This window comes from Zalophus californianus, chromosome X, assembly GCF_009762305.2.
Source record: "Zalophus californianus isolate mZalCal1 chromosome X, mZalCal1.pri.v2, whole genome shotgun sequence".
In the NCBI taxonomy this organism is placed as follows: Eukaryota; Metazoa; Chordata; class Mammalia; order Carnivora; family Otariidae; genus Zalophus; species Zalophus californianus.
The window spans coordinates 39,999,922-40,021,640 of NC_045612.1; the positions used below are offsets into that span (position 1 = coordinate 39,999,922).

At 41.6% G+C, this 21,719-nt stretch overlaps 1 protein-coding gene across 3 annotated transcripts in view; it reads right to left on the reverse strand.

Moving 5' to 3' along the window:
- VSIG1 (V-set and immunoglobulin domain containing 1) overlaps positions 1-21,719 on the reverse strand; it is a 45,186-nt gene that overhangs the window by 11,107 nt on the left and 12,360 nt on the right. For 2 of the 3 annotated variants that reach the window (XM_027607419.2, XM_027607418.2), the window contains 2 exons: positions 8,493-8,656; positions 5,178-5,285 (listed from right to left, as the gene is read on the reverse strand). In XM_027607419.2, the coding sequence (XP_027463220.1) occupies positions 5,178-5,285; positions 8,493-8,645 (261 nt within the window). In that variant the 5' untranslated portion in view covers positions 8,646-8,656. The remainder of the gene's footprint in view (positions 1-5,177; positions 5,286-8,492; positions 8,657-21,719) is intronic. The other variant, XM_027607420.2, reaches the window with a different exon arrangement.

Here is a 21,719-nt window from a genome sequence, read left to right on the forward strand (position 1 = left end):
ACAAATGCCTGATGGGAAAGCCAAAACCATCACTTTTAACCCCACTTTATAAACTTTTTTTTTTTTTTTTTTTTTTTACTCAGTGGGACTACGGGACCATTCAGTTTCCCTAAGAGTTAGAATATTCGTACTCCTTTCATACACACCTACTCCTCTGGATAAGCAAACTCGGGTTTATCCTGTTTGTTAGAAGAGTCACATTTCAGAGCAGAGAGGCCCCTGAGTAATCATTTGGTCCCATCCCCTCATAGTGGCCTAGGAAATGCTTCGTCAATGGCGGCTCCTCCCTTTCTCCCCATGTGGCAGGGGGCAGAACTGGAATTATTCTTTCATTTGGGCAAATAAGGGCCCTCAAATCCAGAAAGATTAAATGACTCATCCAAAGTCACAGGCTTCATTTATTATTACTATGATTCACCACACTCGAGGAAGATCTGGGTTCTAGTCCCATCTCTAGTAAAGATCATGAATAGTTAGATCATAATGGCAACCGTGGGAGCAGCATGGTGAGGTGGAAAGAGGCCTGGTCTAGGAGTCAGATGACCTGGGCTTTAGCCACAGCTCTGCCTCTGACTGTGATATAGGGAAGGTGGGGCCTCCGGTCATGCCTCCACGGCAACCTGCTTTGTGATGAGAAACAATGTGATTTAAACTCTCCAACCTTTCGTTTCCACATCTGAACGAGGAGCCAGAGCAATGTCCTCCAAATTGAGATGTATTCCCCAGGTATAGGCACATAAGCTGATTTTAGGTGGTACATAAATGAAAACTTACTAGAAAGACACATATCTTGCATATTGCATCTGTGACTTCATGGGTATTATTGCTTAGGGTGACACTAAGGTAGATATTTAAAAAATTTTAAAAAACCAAGTCACTATAGAAAATGACATTAAATAATACTGCTGGTGACACACAATTATGACAAAAATCATAAAGATGAGACATAAAGGACTGAAGCTTGGAAATCACTGGACTAGGTGATCCCTGAGGTTTCTTCAACATACACACACATCCTACACACTTTGTTAGTTTCATATAAATGTGTGTCATTCAAGTGATGGTTTATTTTTTAATAAACTGGTATCGCCCTAGTCCAGTGGAACTAATTAAGGTTTTCATAAAATCTACTAAAAGGGCCTTATTCATTTAATTCACTCTCCTTACTTTCTAGAGGAAGCTGAAGCCCAGAGAGGTTAAAAAAAAAAAAAGACACACACACACAAAGTTAAGTGAGGAAAGGTCTAGAACCTGGTTCTAACTCCTTGTTCAGTGCTCTTTACCTTAATAGGATAATGAGAGAGGAAAGGCAATCAGCAAACCAAAAGATAACGATCAAGATAAATTCAGATATATTCTCCTTCAAATCAAAAGCCAATATAGTTTTAAGCGAAAGCAGAAAGGTAGATTCTGAGGGAAAATTCAAAGACCATATTTAAGGAGAAAAAAACTTGTCCCTCTCCTCTGGTTGTCTAACATCAACTAGCTTTCTTTCCTGCCCCAAATGAGCCATTTATAATTCAATTTGTCCATTCACACCTACTGAAATCACCAACGTTTGCCCCAAAGGGGTCTTGTTGGACTTATAAACCGGAAAGCCAATGTTAACTGAAGGTATTCAAGGGGTCCAGGAGGAGGTTCAGCTGGTCATAGGTCTATTGCCTTCCTCTGAGTTGACACCCAAGCTATCGGGCTTTCCATTTCACTAGCCAGCGTGGGGCTTATTTACTTGCTAATCAACAATCTGAGGCCCTGTGAACTCTTACCTGGAACACAGCCTGCAGGCCATCCAGGAAGCCCTTTTACAATGTAGACATCTGGCTGCTTCCCCTGCTCCCAGGAAGACTGGGGGGTAAGTCAGCCTGTTTTATGCTGAGGCTTGGCGACATCACAATGAGATACATCAGTCCTGCCTGTGGCCCACAGTGAGTGTCAGAGGGTCTGGGAGAAAAGACCTTGTTTCTGCCCAGAGCAGGGAGCCAAGAGAGTGTGTGTTTTAGGCCAGGACTAGAACATGCAAAGAAGCCACTGTAAAAGTCTCACCTTTGGTCATGAATTCAGGTGAAATGAGCAGATAAGTTATGAGGCCCTGGACTTGTAACTTCCCTCTAAAAAGGACCCTTCCCATCCCTTCTACCCTCACTCCTCACACCGCCCCCCCATATATCTTGCCCTCTCACAAATAATACTGAAGGGTGTCAGGGATAGGAATGGAGCTAAAGAGGGATAACAATGGACACCTAAAAGGGAAAGGCCTAGGCCTGAGAAGGAAAGTCCCCAGGGCTAGCCAGTGGCCAGACACACAGATGGAGGGACTTTCTGTTAGGGGAAGTCCAAGCTGTCACACTGTCCTTGTAAAGAAAAAAAAAAACAGAAATGTTTTCCTGAAACTGCTTATCTAATCACACAGGAAGTACTGAAACGTGGTGCCATTTTCCACAAAAGAATAACTCTTTGAAAAATCAAAGCTGAACAATGGCCAAGACTCAGCCCATGATCCTGTGGGACTTGTACCTTTTCAAAGAACGTATATTGTCAATTGAGAGATCAAAGCAAATGAGGTCCAGGAAAAGCCATGGATGTTCCATGGGCCAACACATCCTTTGGGGTGGGGGGACAGGGTGGCAAATCTGCTTAAAGAAAAATCCATCCAAGTGTTCCCTTAAGTGGTACTTGTTAATTTGTTGCCCACCTGCCCTTCGTGGCTGCCCTACTCCCCCCCCCACCCCAGGTACCCTCTGCTCCTCCGTGATGATAGAGGCTGATATGTAGAGTCATAATGACACATTAGTTACAAGACCCCCTTTGAGATCACCTCATTCATGGTTTCTAAGGTTGACGACTCTTCAGGAGCCAGATGGATATTAGAAATATGGGAAATAGCTGAGAGGGGCTGGTGGATGGTGGTAAGATCACAGAGGACAGCGGGGACCATGGCGAACTGGAGAGCCAATACAAACAAGGCTTCCAAACTGTAGAAACAAACAAACAAAATACTGGGCTGGTCAACCAACATGAATCCACCGGTCTATTCAGGCCCAGAGGCCGCCAGTTTGCAACCTCCGATTCATCCTCTTCAATAACAGAAAAGGACACTGAGGCCCCAATAGAGGAAGTGATTTGTCCAAGGTCACACAATTTATAACCAGACCTGGAATCCAGACCTCCTGATTCTCCCCGAATACACGAAAATAGCACTCCTAGTCCTGCTTGGCGGGGGGGTGGGGGTGGGGGGGAACCCTAGGTAATCTTTCCCAACCCTTTTCCTGCCGATTGCTACTATTCATTGGCATGGTGCTGCCCATGCTGAGTGGGCCTGCCACCTGATGCCTTCAATGTTTGCCAGCTGCGACAACAGCCTCTCCCCTCCTATGGTGCCAAGTTCCTATTCACATGAGGCCATGCAGCTGGGAGCCAGATTTGTCCAAAAAGATTTTTTTCCCCCCTCAGCTTTGTGACACAGTTCTCTAACCAGAGGCTGGAATATAAACAAGAAGGGTTGAAAGAATTCAGTCTGCTTTCTGTTTGAGTCTGAGTTGGAATTAATAAATGCATTTAGCCTCCAGAGCTGCTTTTGTGGGTTCCCCCCTTTTGGAAATGTGGAGGGTGTGGAAACCCACAGCAAAGCACCCATTCTTTCCCTTCAGCTTCTCGTTTTCCTGCACTACTCATAAAGGGGCTAGCTGTGGGAGGTGAGGAGGGGGGAGTGGCAATGATCTCAAGCCCCGCACTTTTTCTGGACGGTTCTTGGGGTGGGGGTGGGGAGCTGAGATTGCACATGGAAGGGAAAGAACACCAAAAGATAGACATCCCTGCCTTCAAACCACTCCCTTCCCAGCCTGCCATTTGCCCGAGGTCCCCACCATTTGAACTGCTTCTTTGGGGTGAAGGCATGGAACAAGTCTACACTTAAAGGATTTTCTTTGGAAGAGAACAAAATAAATTAGCATCACCAGTCCCTAGCACCTCAGCATTAGATTGATTGATCAGGTTTAGCAAGAAGATACACCTGAGGCCATGGGATACAGAATAGATAAACTTTGATGGGAGGGGGTGGTGGGAAGGGAAGAAAGTGGACAGTTTCTCCATGGGAGTGACACTGATATTTTGGGCAGACCGTTCTTTCTCCTGTGGGTTTAGCCTGCATATTGCAAGACATCTAGCATCTCTAGCCACCACCTACTACTAACTGCCAGCAGTGACTCTCATTTATAACCATTATACCAACATCCCCTTCATTTTCAAATGCATGTGAGGAGATGGTACACCCCCACCCTGCCAACATTTGGAAAGCATTTGATATAATGCTATCTGAAGAGGACAGTCCAGGTGGGGAGAATTTGAACAGCCAGAGAATACGAAGACACTAGGTTCTAGAAGGGAGTTGTCCACATTAAATGTATGCTGGGGAAGATGAAAATGGCAACAGGTTTCATCCACTACGGATGTTCTAGAAGAGTAAGTATTGTCTGCGAGACCCATGCTAAGTAGGATCAGTGCCAGTTCTGTTCATGGGCAGGTGAGGTCTCCTTAGTTTTACCAGTTACTGGCTGGGTGGAAGAGGAGAAAATCGGTGTGATCAGAGGGGCATCAAACTACCCAAAACTTCCATGCTAACCTGCCTGTTCCAGGGCCTAGAGTCTTCAGCTGAAAGTCCCTGCTGAGGGACTGATCATCTGAAACTGTCCCTGTCTTCTGAGAGGAGGGCTTCTCTAAGAGGAGGACCGTGCTAATAAACGTCCTGGCCCTCCTGGTCAGAAGACTTATGGGCTACTTCTGCAGTCCCCATTCACCAAAGGAACCCCTTGGAGGGGAGAGTCAGTAAGTGATAACACCCTCCCCTGGGTATGGAGAAACACTATGCCTTGGAGTCAACTGCTCCTTTAACACAATGATTTTTGGGGTGGGAGAAGAGTACGAGCCTATGGCAAGACCGGGCCCCTGCCCTGCTCGAGGCAGCAATAAGTCCCTGAGCCTTTTGGAGGAGGCTGAAAAGAAGTCCAGACATGGGCGTGAGAAGGCAAACTCAAGACCGTCCCAGTTTTGCCAGGAGCCTGTGCTGATTTGGACTGTTACCAAACTTGGACCATCCAACCCCACTCCTAAAGGTTGGTGCCATGGCCCTAGATATTGCAAACAATGAAGGGGTCCAGTAGTACACCAACTGGTGTTCTTACCTGAGAGGTCCAGCTACATCTTCCCCGAGTGTCTCTTGCATGCGCCATATTTAGACACTGACTGACTGCCTTTTCCTCCATACCCTCAGTATTGAGGCACGGGCCGTGCTGTGTTTGAGCAGAAATGGGTGGGTCTGAGAGCTGAATGCTACACGATATACTGCCACATCAACCCAGGAGTTGAATTGAATCACTCAGTGATCAGTCTGGCAACATCTTACTGCCATAAATCAGAGAATTGTCTCATAGCACAGCAGTCTCTTTTTATCATCCCCAAAATGCTCACCAGCCACCCCTAGATTAGCATACAACGTGCTCTACAGAATTCTGAATGCATGGAAGTACTCAAAGAAGAAACAAATTCGAAATAGAGGCCAAATCCCATTTTGAAAAATACCATCTCAACTGAAGATGTCTACAACTTCTTTGTTGAGTGGACTCTCTGTTCAGGGAGAGGAGCAGGCAAAGAAGGCTAACCCCTCCCTTCAGCCACGGAAACCTGGCAGGCGGTGAAACGGGAAACTAATCCTGGGCCAGGACTCCCCCAAGAGCTCTGTCCCAGCTGTTGAGCTATACTAAATGTCTTTGTTGGGCTGGATCCCTAAGCGCCCATGATGCAGGGAGTGTGGATGGGCTAGGGATTTTACAAAATCACCATTTTGTAAGTAATGATACTACTAATAATAGCTCACATTCATTGAATGGCTACTATGTGAAAGACTTCCCAGTGCTTTACAAGCATCATCTCATTTAATCTTCACAGTAAACCTATGAAGTAGGTAAGTAGCCCCACTACACAGATGGGAAAACTGACCCTCTGGAAGGTCAACTGGCTTGTCTAAGGTCATCCAGCCAGCAACTAAGTAGCAGAGCAAGGAGTAGAACCAATAACCATCAGGAAGTTTCCACTGGTGCTCCAAAACTACTCATCTGGAAAAGCGGAGAGAGAAGCCCATGCCTGCTGGGTATGGGGAAAAAGGTGAGAGCCTCCAGTTCTTTGGAGGTAGAGACCTAACGATGGTTGAAATGGGGACCTTGCTGGGGCAAGCTGAAACAAGATGGAAAAAGAGAAAGAAGAGAAAGCTTGGCTTTTCGGAGGTGGTTTTCACTGTCTCTAAGCCAAGAGCTAGACCACCCACCACCCACCCTGTCTCCTATGCAGCTAAGGCACAGGCATAACCAAGGTCTCATGCATCAGAGAAATATCTAAAATATTTTAAGATCAAGAAGCATGTTCTCACTGAATCAGCGGCTCAGTGCAGAGGAGCTCCTTTGATTTGGACATCTCAAAAGCTTAGATACCTTAAATTACTTGCCTTGCCTGTACCTGAGATTTTGAAGAATGAGGCAAATGGCAAGTAAAAAAGCTACTCAGTAAATACATACTTGTTAATAAAGTTTCTTTCCAAAGTGCCTCTAACAGATGTCCCGAGGTCAAGCCACACCCCGTTCGATCACCTACACCTTCTGTGCATCTCCAGGTCTAGAAAAAACTCATTGCTGGTCACAAGATCCTTCTGCCCTGCATCTCCCAACTCAGAACTACTTGGTTCAACCAAGAGATGGCCTTGTAAATTCCAGTGGCAGAGGAGGCGTAAAGAACAATTCGTATTTTTGACCTCAGGTTGGCCTGGCCTCACTTCCAGGCAGTCGAGGACATCTGGATTTGAGTACCACACATAAAAATCATTCAAAATATATTGGCAAGGCTTCTCTAATTTCAGCCCCTACTGGCTAAATGGGAAGGACTTCAAGCCTACAGATAAAGAATGCACTGAAAAGACTATTCAGGAAACTGAATTTTAAAAAGGAAGAAACTTCATGTGATTATTGCCATCCAAAATACAAGAGAGCAACCTGCAAAGGGATGATTTCTCAGTTGATTGCAATATGTGAGGTCTTGGGTCAGGGCATCTGGGTGACAAAAGGAGGTAAAATCACTGTTGTTGTTGTTGCTGCTGCTGCTGCTTATGATGATAAAGGTGTTTACAAGGGAGAAAACTTACAGGCCTTTGTATTTTTCCCAAGCCTTTTCACATGCAGCATGTCAGCTGATTCCCCATGAGATATATAGAAGAGCATTAGCATTCCACCATGTTTTGAAGAGAGGCACAGAGTGATTCAGACACATGTCTGAGGAAACCAGTGCTAAGCAAACATGTCGAACACTGACTAGAGGGTGGCATTAATGAAATCACCTCTTGAATGGTGTTTCCTGCTAAAAAAGTGTTCAGGACCTCTGGTAAAGAGAGGATCTAGCACCTCCGAAGGCCCAGAGATGGCTGAAGCCACACTGGCCAAGGTGTGGCTCCTCCAAGCTAGCAGCCTCCTTCTTCTCTACCCCTGTCCTTCAACCTCCTCTAGTCCATTCAGCTCGCTCTCCATTTTTCTACTAATCAAAACCCCAATTCAACTACATCCAACTATTCCAAACCATACTGATTTGTTTCTTCTCTGAACTCCTTGTTTTGGATCATATATCTTTTTGAAAATCTGATGAAAGCTATAGGCCTTTTCCCTTAAGGGATATGTGTTGGCAGACATGTTGCACACTCATGCAGAATTCTGCATGCCTTCTCTCTCTCTCTCTCTCTCTCTCTCTCTCTCACACACACACACACACACACACACACACAATTTTGAGTATATAATTTTTGTCCTTGGGCCAGATGAAGAAAACCTGAAAATAGACAAGCTTACAGGTAGAACATTCTCCTTTGACTTTCACCCACTTCCTTCTAGCAACCTCTGACCCTTAACCCCAGCCTATCTGCCTGGTCCTCCACCCTCTAGCTTCTTGTTGCCCTTCATTACTCAGGGTTCATCACTACCTTAGCCCCTCTCCAGCCATCTGGGAGTCTCATTCCATCAGGATTCATCTAGCACAATGAGCTAGCTCACCTGATGGGCAGATCCCAGATACTACATTTGACAGAGATCTGCAGATCAAGTAGGACGTGTATTTGAACTGGGGTCTTCTGGAAATAATGGGGAGATTATTTGGGGGGAGGAGGAGCCCTTTCAGAACTACTGCTTATTTCACCTAGGAGAAGGACCATTCCTGTCTACTCTAGAAAACACGATACACTGGATGCTGACCTACTCAGATTTGAGATAACAGGCTATAACTGATTATGAAGAGAGGACAAAGGCCACATCACATACATGATGGTCTTCCCTAAACAACTATCTTCAAACTCTTTGTACCTGAGATTCTGCCACTGTTGTCACTGGTTTACCACTCCTTCACACACTGACCCCAACAGTTTATGTCAGAACTACCACCGGGGAATAGTTGAGGAAAAAAGTCCTTACGGAAGCTGGCGGAAAGTCCTTCTTGTGGAAGAATGACCACTGGATTGAGAGCTTGTCCCGGGAGGCCACAGTGCTGGTGTAGGTGCAGACAAGTGTAGCATTGGATCCAACAGTCACATTCACAACACTGTTTGGGATGGTCACCTGCACCATATTAACTTGACCTGAAAAAATAATCATCAAAAAGAAAATGGTACACTCTCACATTCTGAGGACGCTCTTTCATTACAAAGCATTTTCTTTTTTTTTAATATTTTTTATTAATTTATTTGACACAGAACGAGAGAGAGAGAGACAGAGAGCAAGCACAAGCAGGGGGAACGGCAGGCAGGGGAGAAGCAGGCTCCCTGCTGAGCAGGGAGCCCGATGTGGGGCTCGATCCCAGGACCCTGGGATCACGACCTGAGCCGAAGGCAGCCGCTTAACTGACTGAGCCACCCAGGCGCCCCCATTACAAAGCATTTTCAATGACATCTTGTTTGAGGTATCCAGGGTGAGGAGGAGGAGGTAGACTGAACTGTACAGGAAAGCTGAGCCAGCAATTGGCGTGGGGGTAGGGGAGTTTCTAACAAATTACAATGTAATGAAACTCAAATCCTATGTGATGGTGAGGTAATAACACCGAACTGCTAATTCTTCTGTATAAGGATGGCCTTAAACAGAGGTTCTTAAAATGTTGTCCAGGGACCCAGAAAGGTCCATGAATATGGGGAAAAACTAATCCAGGTTGCCCAGGATTAACAGATTTCTTGGATGTGGAACTTTCAGGTTTTTTTCTTCCAAGTTTTTATTTAAATTGAAGTTAGTTAACATATAGTGTAGTGTTGGTTTCAGGAGTAGAATTCAGTGATTCATCACTTACATACAACACCCGGAGTTCAACCCAGCAAGTGTCCTCCTTAATGCCCATCACCCGTTTAACCCATCCCCCCACCCACCTCCCCTCCAGCAACCCTCAGTTTGTTCTCTATTGTTAAGAGTCTCTTATGGTTTGCCTCCCTCTCTGTTTTTATCTTATTTTATTTTCCTTCCCTTCCCCTATGTTCATCTGTTTTGTTTCTTAAATTCCACATAGGAGTGAAATCGTATGGAATTTCTTTCTCTGACTGACACATTAGCACATGGACTAGTTCTGTCCATGTTGTTGCAAATGGCAAGATTTCATTCTTTTTGACGGCTGAGTAATATTCCACTGTGTGTGTGTGTGTGTGTGTGTGTGTGTGTGTGTGTGTGTGTGTGTGTGTACCAACTCTTATTTATCCATTCATCAGTCGATGGACATTTGGGCTCTCTCCATAATTTGGCTATTGTGGACATTACTGCTATAAACATTGGGGTGCATGTGCCCCTTGGAATCAGTATTTTGGTCCCCATCAAAATACCATCCACTTTTTTCAAAGAAATGGAACAAATAATCCTAAAATTTGTATGGAACCAGAAGAGACCCCGAATAGCCAGAGGAATGTTGAAAAAGAAAAGCAAAGCTGGTGGCATCACAATTCCGGACTTCCAGCTCTATTACAAAGCTGTCATCATCAAGACAGTATGGTACTGGCACAAAAACAGACACATAGATCAATGGAACAGAATCGAGAGCCCAGAAATGGACCCTCAACTCTATGGTCAACTTATCTTTGACAAAGCAGGAAAGAATGTCCAATGGCAAAAAGACAGTCTCTTCAACAAACGGTGTTGGGAAAATTGGACAGCCACATGCAGAAGAATGAAACTGGACCATTTCCTTACACCACACACAAAAATAGACTCCAGATGGTTGAAAGACCTAAACGTGAGACAGGAGTCCATCCAAATCCTAAAGGAGAACACAGGCAGCAACCTCTTCGACCTCAGCCACAGCAACTTCTTCCTAGAAACATCGCCAAAGGCAAGGGAAGCCAGGGCAAAAATGAACTATTGGGATTTCATCAAGATAAAAAGCTTTTGCACAGCAAAAGAAACAGTCCACAAAACCAAAAGACAACCGACAGAATGGGAGAAAATATTTGCAAATGACATATCAGATAAAGGGCTAGTATCCAAAATCTATAAAGAACTTATCAAACTCAACACCCAAAGAACAAATAATCCAATCAAGAAATGGGCAGAAGACATGAACAGACATTTTTCCAAAGAAGACATCCAAATGGCCAACAGACACATGAAAAAGTGCTCCACATCGCTCGGCATCAGGGAAATCCAAATCAAAACCTCAATGAGATACCACCTTACACCAGTCAGAATGGCTAAAATGAACAAGTCAGGAAACGACAGATGTTGGCGGGGATGTGGAGAAAAGGGAACCCTCCTACACTGTTGGTGGGAATGCAAGCTGGTGCAACCCCTCTGGAAAACAGTATGGAGGTTCCTCAAACAGTTGAAATTAGAGCTACCATTCGATCCAGCAATTGCACTACTGGGTATTTACCCCAAAGATACAAATGTAGGGATCCGAAGGGGTATGTGCACCCCAATGTTTATAGCAGCAATGTCCACAATAGCCAAACTGTGGAAAGAGCCAAGATGTCCATCGACAGATGAATGGATAAAGAAGAAGTGGTATATATACACAATGGAATATTATGCAGCCATCAAAAGGAATGAGATCTTGCCATTTGCAATGACGTGGATGGAACTGGAGGGTGTTATGCTGAGTGAAATAAGTCAATCAGAGAAAGACATGTATCATATGACCTCACTGATATGAGGAATTCTTAATCTCAGGAAACAAACTGAGTGTTGCTGGAGTGGTGGGGGGTGGGAGGGATGGGGTGGCTGGGTGATAGACATTGGGTAGGGTATGGGCTATGGTGAGTCCTGTGAATTGTGCAAGACTGTTGAATCACAGATCTGTACTTCTGAAATAAATAATGCAACATATGTTAAGAAGAAAGAAAAAGAAGATAGCAGGAGGGGAAGAATGAAGGGGAGTAAGTCAGAGGGGGAGATGAACCATGAGAGACAATGGACTCTGAAAAACAAACTGAGGGTTCTAGAGGGGAGGAGGGTAGGGGGATGGGTTAACCTGGTGATGGGTATTAAAGAGGGCACAATCTGCATGGAGCACTGGGTGTTATGCACAAACAATGAATCATGGAACACTACATCAAAAACTAATGATGTAATATATGATGATTAACATAACAATAAAATAATTTAAAAAAAATTTATCCTTTGGATAAATACCTAATAGTGCAATTGCTGGGTCATAGGGTGGTTCTATTTTTAACTTTGTTTTCCAGAGTGGCTGCACCAGTTTGCATTCCCACCAACAGTGTAGGAGGGTTCCCCTTTCTCCACATCCTTGCCAACATCTATTGTTTCCTGAGTTGTTATTTTAGCCATTCTGACAGGTGCGAGGTGGTATCTCATTGTGACTTTGATTTGTATTTCCCTGATGATGAGTGATGTTGAGCATTTTTTTCATGTGTCTGTTGGCCATTTGTATGTCTTCTTTGGAGGAACTTTCAGTTTTAAAACCAGGTCTCAGGCAAACCATACTGATTTTGCTAGGATGTTCAGTGCTTAAATCAGGAAAATCTCAAGAAAACCAGGATGAGTTGGTCACCTTATCCCTAAGACCATTTTGAGAGGCTTTAAGATCAAAATGATATTACTATATATTATAATAAATTATTAAATTATTGTATTGGTAACTCATTGCCATTTATTGGTTAGGAGTATTCAATCCGTTTAACAATTCACCCATTTAGGGACATCTAGGTTGTTTCCAGGTTTTAGCTGTTGGATAAAACTCTGATGTACAGTTTTTTGTAGGAACATAAATTTCTATTTCACTGGGATAAATTCCCAAGAGTGCAATTGATGGGTCAGATGGTAGTGACATGTTTAGTTTTATTAAAAACAAAAACAGGGGTGCCTGGGTGGCTCAGTCAGTTGAGTGTCCGACTCTTGATCTCAACTCAGGTCTTGATCTCGGGGTCATGGTTTCAAGCCCCATGTTGGGCTCCACACTGGGCAAAGGTCCTACTTTAAAAAATACAAAAGGCAACAAACAAACAAACAAACTGAAATCCAGCCACATTGTTTTCCAGAGTGGCTATACCAATAAACATTCCCACCAATAACATATGAGAGGTCCAATCTCTCCACCCCCAGTCTCTCAACACCCCAATCTCTGGTGTTGTCACTATCCTCTACTTTAGTCATTATAATAAGTGGGTAGTAATATATCATTGTGATTTTAATGTGTCTTTCCCTGATGCAATTTAATGATGCTAAACAACTTTTTATGTGATAATTTGCCATTTGTATATCTTCCTCAGCGAAAGGCCTGTTCATATCTTTAGCACATTTTCTAATTGGATTGATTATTTAATTTTCAACTGGTGAATTTGGAGAGTTTCTTTATATAATCTAGATTCCAGTCTCTTCTTGGGTAGAGACAGTTTTATTTCTTCCTTTCCAATTTATATGCTTTTGATTTCTTTTTATTACCTTATTGCAGTGGCTATAACTTCCAGTACTTTACGTGTACAACATGTACATAACATAATTCAAAACATGTTAGCTGTTAGGTTATTTGTAGATGCTTTTAATCAAGTTGAGGTAATTCTCCTTTGTCATGGGTTAAATTGTGTCCCAACAAAAGATATGTACAAGTTCTAATTCCTGATATCTGTGAATGTGACTTTATTTGGAAATAGGGTCTTTGCAATGTAATTAATTTAAGGATCTTGAGAAGAAATGAATCTGGATTTAGGGTGGGCTTTAAATCCAGTGATTGTTGTCCCTATAAGAAAAAGGAGAGGGAGATTTGACACAGATACACAAAGAGAAAGGCCATATGAAGATAAAATCAAACATTGGAGCATTGTATATACACACAAAGAGACACCAAGAATTTCTAGAAGCCAAGTAGCAGAAAGGCATGACACAGATTCTCCTTCAGAGATTTTAGAGAGAAACAATATTGCCAAAGCTTTAACTTCAGACTTTCAGCCTCCAGAGCTGTGAGAGAATAAATTTCTCTTGTTTTAAGCCACCCAGTTTCTGGCAATTTGTGACAGCAGCTCTTGGAAACGAACACACCTTTTGCTTAACTTGCTGAGAGTCTTTATCATGAATGAGTATTGGATTTTGTCAGATGCTCTTTCTGTATCAATTGATAGAATCATTTGCTTTTTTCTTTAGCCAGTTGATATGACAGATTACACTGAATGACTTTGAGTGTTGAGCCAGCCTTACATACCTGAAATAAATCCCACTTGGTCATGGTGTAGAATTCTTTTTAAACATAGTAGGATTCAATTTCCTAGTGTTTTGTTGTGGGTTTTTGAGTCTAAGTTCATGAAAGAATTTGGTCTATAGTTTTCTATTTCTGTACTGTCTGGTTTTAATATTAGGGTAATACTAGCCTCATAAAATTAGTTGAAAGTGTTCCCTCCTCTTCTATGTTTTGGAAGAGATTGTGTAAAATTGTTGTTAATTATTTTTTTAAATGTTTGGTAGAATTATCCAGTGAAAGTATCTAGCCCTGGATATTTCTTTTTCAGTAGCCTTTTAAATTATGAATTCAATTTCTTTAAGGGTTTGGGGATATTCAGATTATCTACTTTATTTTGGGTGAGTTTTAGTAGTTTGTTGTTTTGGGGGAATTGGTCCATTTCTTCTAATTTGTCAAATATATGAATGTAAAGTTGTTCACAGTATTTCCTTATTATATTTTTCACAGACTTCAGGATCTGTGCTGATATCCTATATTTCATTTTTGATATTGGAGATTTGTGTCTTATCTCTTTTTATTTTTACCAATCTTACTAGAGGTTTGTTAATATTATTAATCTACTTTGTTCGAAGAACCAGATTTTTGTTTCATTTAATAATTTTCTTATCTCGGGACGCCTGGGTGGCTCAGTCGTTAAGTGTCTGCCTTCGGCTCAGGTCATGATCCCAGGGTCCTGGGATTGAGCCCTGCATCGGGCTCCCTGCTCCACGGGAAGCCTGCTTCTCTCTCTCCCACTCCCCCTGCTTGTGTTCTCTCTCTGGCTGTCTCTCTCTGTCAAACAAATAAGTAAAATCTTAAAAAAAAATAATAATAACTTTCTTATCTCAATTTCATTGATTTCAGCTCTTCATTACTTCCTTTCTTCTCTTTGCTTTGGGTTTATTTTACTCTTCTTCCAGTTCCTAGAAACCTCAATTATTGACTTGACACTTTTCTTAATTTCAAATGGAAGCATTCAGTGCTATAATTTTCTCCCTCAGCACTGCTTTAGTTGCATATTACATATTTCCATATGTTATGTTTTCATTTTAATTCAGCTTTATGTATATTCTTTAAATTTCCTTTGAGATTTCCTTTTTGGTCCATGGGTTATTTAGAAGTGTGTTGTATAATTCCCAACTGTTTAGAGACTTTCCTGTTCTCTTTCTGTTCTTGATTTCTAGTTTGATTCCATTGTGCTCAGAGAACAGATTCTGCATGATTTTAATTCTTTTACATTTGTGGAGGGTTTTTTTTTTATGGCCAAGCACATATTCTATCTTGGTAAATGTTCTGTGGGGGCTCGGGGAAACAAGTGCATTCTGCTATGGTTGGGTGAAGTGTTTTATACGAAGAGATATATTTTCAAACATTATGGGGACGCCTGGGTGGTGCCGTCATTTAAGCATCTGATTCTTGGTTTTGTCTCAGGTCATGATCTCAGGGTAGTGGGATCAAGCCCAATGTCAGGCTCCTTGCTCAGCATGGAGTCTGCTTAAAGATTCTGACTCTCTCTCTCTCTCTCTGCCTTTCCCCCATCTCTCAAATAAATAAATCTTAAAAAGTAACCCACTATGAATACTCACCAAGATAGACCACATTATGGGCCTTAAAACAAATCTTAACACATTTAAAAGAAGAGAAATCACACAATGTCTGCTCCCAGACCACAATGGAATTAAAGTAGAAATAAATTAACAAAAAGATTACTGGGAAGTCCCAAAATACATGGAGATTAAACAACACACTTCTAAAGAACACATGAGTCAAAGAAATCTCAAGAGAAATTTTAAAATATTTTTAATTAATGCAAATGAAAACACAACTTATAAAAATTTGTGGGTGTGCAACAAAAGCGTCACTTAGAGGGAAATTTGCAGCATTGAATGCATATATTAGAAAACAGGAAAGATCTAAAATCAATCACATAAGCTTGCACTTTAGGAAACTAGAAAAAAAGAACAAATTAAATCCAAAGCAGAAGAAAATAAATAATAAAAATTAGAGCAGAAATCAATGAAATTGAAAATAAGAAATCAATACAGAAAACCAATGAAACCAAAACTGGTTATTGGCAAAGATGATAAAATTGAAAAGACTCTAACTTGGCTAAGAAAAAAGTACAGTGAACACAAATTGCTAATATCAGAAATGAAAGAGAGCATGACTATAGATACCATGGACGTTAAAAGGATAATAAAAGAATACTAGGAACAACTCTATGCCTACAAATTTGATAACCTAGATAAAATGGGGCAATTCCTTGAAAAACACAACCTACTAAAACTCTCACACAAGAAGTAGACAATTTTGGCCGGCCTGTATCTACTCTATATCTACTAAAGAAATTGAATCAATAATTAATAACCTTCCAAAACAGAAAGCACCAGGCCCAGATGGGTTCACTGGTGAATTCTACCAAACATTTAAGGAAGAAATTTTAACAATTTTCTACAATCTCTCTCAGAAGATAGAACAGAAGAAATATTGCCTAACTCATCCTATAATGTCAACATCACCCTAATACTAAAACCAGACAAAGACATTACAAGAAAACTATAGACCAATATCTCTAATGAACACAGATGCAAAAATCCTCAACAAAATACTAGTAAATCAAATCCAACCATGCATAAAAATAATCCCACACCATGGCCAAGTGGGATTTATCTCAGGTCTGCAAGGCTGGCTCAAAATTTGAAAAAGAATTAATGCAATCTATCACATGAACAGATTTTTGAAAATCACATGATCATATCAGTATATGCGGAAAAAGCATTTGCCAAAGTCCAACATCCATTTGTGATAAAAACTCTCAACTAGGAATATAGGGGAACTTCCTCAACTTGATCAAGAACATCTACAAAAAAAACTGCAGCTAACATCATCCTTTATGGTGAGAAACTAGAAGCTTTCCTACTAAGATCAGGAGCAAGACAAGGATGTTACCTCTCATCACTCCTTTTCAACCTAATTCTGGAAGTTCTACCTAATGCAATAAGATACAAAAAGGAAATAAAATGTATACAGATTGTGAAGGAAATAACAGATGTCGTGATTGCCTATGTAGAAAAAATCCAAAAGAATCAACAACAACAAAGAAAACTTATGGAACTAATAGCAATTAAAGCCAGTGTTCAGGATACAAGATTAACGCACAAAAGTTAAATGCTTTCCTTATATACTGGCCATGAACATGTGGAATTTGAAATTAAAAACACAGTACCATTTACATTAGCATCCCCTAAAATGAAATACCTGAGTATAAATCTAACAAAATCTATACAAAAGCTATATGAGGAAAACTAGAAAACTCTGATGAAAGTAATTTAAAAAAAAAAAAACACAAATAAATGGAGAGGTAATCTACGTATCAATAGAATAGGAAGACTCAACATTTTTAAGATGTCAGTTCTTCCCAACTAGATCTATCAAGTCAATGTTATTCTAATCAAAATCCCAGGAAGTTATTTTGTGGATATTGGCAAGGTTATTCTAAAGTTTGTATGAAGTAAAAGACCCAGAATGGCCAACACAATATTGAAGAAGAAAAATTTGGAGGACTGACACTACTTCAAGACTTTCTATAAAGCTATAGTAATCAAGACTGTATAGTACTGGTGAAAAAAATAGACAAATAAATCAATGGAACACAATAGAGAGCCCTGAAATATACCCACATAAAACAGTCAGCTGATCTTTGACAAAGGAAGGAGCAAAGGCAATACAATGGAACAAAGATAATCTTTTCAACAAATGGTGCTAGAACAACTGGATGCCTATGTACAAAAAATGAATCTAGCCACAGACCTTACACCCTTCACAAAAATCATCTCAAAATGGATCACAGATCTAAATGAAAAAAGTAAAATATAAAACTCCTAGAATATAACATAGGAGAAAACCCAGATGATCTGGGTATAGTAATGAATTTTTTTAAAGATTTTATTTACTTATTAGAGAGAATGAGAGAGAGAGAGAGCATGAGAGGGGGGAGGGTCAGAGGGAGAAGCAGACTCCCCGCCAAGCAGGGAGCCCAATGTGGGACTCGGTCCCGGGACTCCAGGACCATGACCTGAGCTGAAGGCAGTCGCTTAACCAACTGAGCCACACAGGCGCCCCAAGTAATGAGTTTTTTAGATACACCACCAAAGGCACAATCCATGAAAGAAATAATTGGTAAGCTGGACTTTATTAAAACTAAAATATTCTGCTCTGCAAAAGACACTGTCAAGAGAATGAGAAGACTAAAGCCACAGACTAACAGAGACTATTTGCAAAAGACATATTTGATAATGGTCTGCTATCCAAAATATACAAAGAACTCTTAAAACTCATTAATAAGAAAACAAACCACCACATTAAAATGGATTAAAGACCTCAACAGACATCTCACCAAAGATGATATACAGATGGCAAATAAGCATATGAAATGATGCTTCACATCCTATGTCATCGGGGGATGCAAATTAAAACAATGAGATACTACTACACACCCATTAGAGTGGCCCAAATCCAGAACACCGACAACACCAAATGCTAGTGAGGATGTGGAACAACAGGAACTCTCATTCATTAATGGTGGGAATGCAAAATGGTACAGGCATTTTGGAAGACAGTTTGGTGTTTATTTACAAAACTAAACACACTATTATGATACTATCCAGCAATTATGCTCCTTGGTATTTACCCAAAAAGGTTGAAAATTTATATCCACACAAAAACCTGCACATGAATGTTTACAGCAGCCTTATTTCTAATTGCCCAAACTTGGAAGTAACCAAGACGTCCTTCAGTAGGTGAATGGATTAATAAACTGTGGTATATAGGGGCGCCTGGGTAGCTCAGTCGGTTGAGTGTCAGACTCTTGATTTTGGCTCAGGTCATGATCTCAGGGTCCTGGGATCAAGCCCCGCGGGATCCCCACTCAGTGGGGAGTCTGTTTGCGGATTCTCTCTCTCGATTTCTCTCTCCCTCTGCCCCTCTGCCCACTTGTGCTCTCTTGCTCTCTCTCTCCCTCTAAATATAAATAAATCTTTTTAAAAATACTTTTAAACATAAAATAAAAATACATAAACCGTGGTATATACAAACAACAGAATATTATTCAGTGCTAAAAAGAAGAGGTATTAAGCCATGGAAAGATATGGAGGGACATTAAATGCATATTACTAGGTGAAAAAAGCCAATCTGGAAAGTCTGTATACTATATGATTTCAATTCTGATATTCTGGAAAAGACAAAACTATAGAGACAGTAAAAAGATCATTGGATTCAAGGGGTTAGTGGGGAGGAAGGCATGAATAGGTGGAGCACAGAGGATTTTTAGGGCAGTAAATATATTCTACATGATAATATATGGCAGATACATGTCATTATACATTTGTCCAAACCCGCAGACATTTTGTCTATCATGTTAGGAAACTCCCATTTAAATCTGTCATTTTAGCAGACAGTCTCTTTTCTTTGGTTTCATGTTTTACCCACAGGGCTCAGCCTACTTTTGTGGGCTGGGATTCTAACGCTAGTTTAATTTCCAGAGTCTCTGCAGTGTTGTTTTGGTCTCTTTGGTTTATCCGCTATCACTAGGGCTTCTGTTTGTCTCTGATTCTTTTGCCTGAGGGGGTGGAAGGGTTTCCTCAGGTCAGGTTGCTGGGGGTCTCTCAGTGGGGGATCGGTATGGTAGGACACTCCTACTGGGAGCCCGGGCTACTCCTGTGTCTCGGGGGTGGGGAGAGAGTCTCAGAGCTTCTAGAACTGAGCATTTGCTGTGACTTCATTCCTCTTGTCTGTTCTACCCTCCCACCTCAGTATCTCTAGATGAAAGTGAGGAGTCTCAGGCCCAGTGGGGAAAAAGAATGCTTCCTTTGTCTACTCTTGTTAGGGTGGCTTCTGATGACTCACCCGGTGGTGTTGGGCTCACTTGATGTCAGAGGGACTCTCATTAGATCTGGTGGAAGAATAAGCTTCCCTAGGCTGCCCTCTGTTGCTAGGTTGGGATCTGGAAATGCCAGAACTGGCTACCCTTCTTCTTTGGGGTGGAAAGAAACAGGACACTTTGCCATTGTGTTATTCCCAGGGCTCCAAACCACTTTGCTTCTTCTTACCATCTTTCAGAGTTTTCTCTTGGTTGTCTCTTGCATTATTTCCAGGGAGGGTTTATACTTGTGCTAAGCAGAAAGAAGCAAGGACAAGCAGATCCATGCCCTTTTATCCAGACTAGCAATTTCCCTCAAGTTTTCAGAGTGTAACAGGGTCCCGAGGCCACCAAGTTTGAGAACTGGTGGCCTTCCAAAAGCGTGAGCTGCCCCTATGATTTGGAGGAACACCAAAGAGACCCCTACCCCAAAACTTGCTTCAAATTCTCAGGACTACGTAAGCATCTTTCAAAAGGGCTGTGATAGGGAACAATACTTTGGGTAACACTGTATAGGCACTGGCACATCTGATTAACTGGTTATTACCCATTGCAAGAGTATAGAAGTTCTCCAGGATGGAACATAAGACTGTCAGACCGGTATTAGAAGAAAAGGTCAAGTTTAAGAGACACTCTCCATGCTGCAGGGGAACCCGGGTCGGAGTTCTGGCTGCTTGCAGGGTTACAGATAAGAAGAGAGTGAAGACATAGAGATCATGGAAAGATCAGAGGAAATAGTACAGAAAGACAAATCCTGGCCCCCTTCCCAATTCTGCATACCCCAACACTTCCCTAATTTAAAAATTTTCTTACTTAACGACAGGCAAACATAACTCAGGGAATTGACAAACATTTTGAAAAATTAGAAGAAAAAGCAAACCATGTACTGAGACCCCTGGTTTTCCCTATTCAATAGCCAAGTTCTCTGTCACAGCCAAGCCACCTGGTCCAGCTGCTTCTCTGCCAGAGTTTGGGTGTTTATAGGGCAACCGATATGGTGATCAACTGAGAAAAGTGATTTAAGATAGACACCAATGCAGCACCTTCTGACTCCATGCAGTTTTCCTCTTCCCCATGTTCTCTCCATGCTCTCCTAGGTCCCATTTTGCCTCTCCAAAAAACAAAACGGATCCACAGCAAACAGCTACTCTTTCCAATGGAAGCTTTACTGGGGAAGGCTAAGTGGCTCTCTCCTGCCCTCAAAGACTGCATCTCATTTTTTCCTGGAAGTTAGACACATCTTTGGCTATGCTCAAATGATGACTTCCAAATGTCTTTTAAGTGTCCAAAATAAAAAGGACGGAATGGGCATTTGGTGGCCATTAAAGTTCCCAGAAACTTTCCCCTAAAAACAGATGTTGAAGGTATTATTTGGCCATCATTTTTGTCTTCTAGTTCAGGTCCCAGTGTCTGTTATGGGACTAGCTAATGGTGGGAGTTTATGACAAAGTAAGCACCTCCCCCCCCCAACCCAATACCCTTCAAAGGCTGCTCTCAGCAAACGCTGGAAGGCAAAGTAAGCACGGCTCTCACACAAGGCAAGCCATGCAAGAGGCCGTGCTGTCTACTAGCAAATACCTGTTGAGCACCTGTTTTGTGCCACATACAGTGCTAAACACGGGGCAATCAATGAACAAGACAGACACAATCTCTGCCCGCCCTATCAACGCAGCAGGAAGCCATTTAGAGCACAGACCAGAATGAGGGCAAATGAAAATCAAGGCTTTAGGAACTATAAATGTGATTTAAACATCTGCAACGTTTTTAAAAATAGAAGACATACAAATACATAAATAATTTGAGATCTGTAGAAGCTCGACAGTATCACCTTGGAATAAGGATGGTAACCTCCAAATCTACTGTGAAACTGTATTTTTTTTTTAAGAATACTACACATTGTCCTATAAATAGGTAACCGTTGGCCAGGCAGTATCTCTAGACCATCTTATTGTCCAGATTCCTAATACAGCACCACAATCAATCCTTAAATTCTGAAGAAAAGATGGTTTTCAGAAGTTGTCCCTCCCTAATAGACCAACAGTATGCTTCAGAACCCAAAGCTACATATTTCCAGATGAACTTTTAA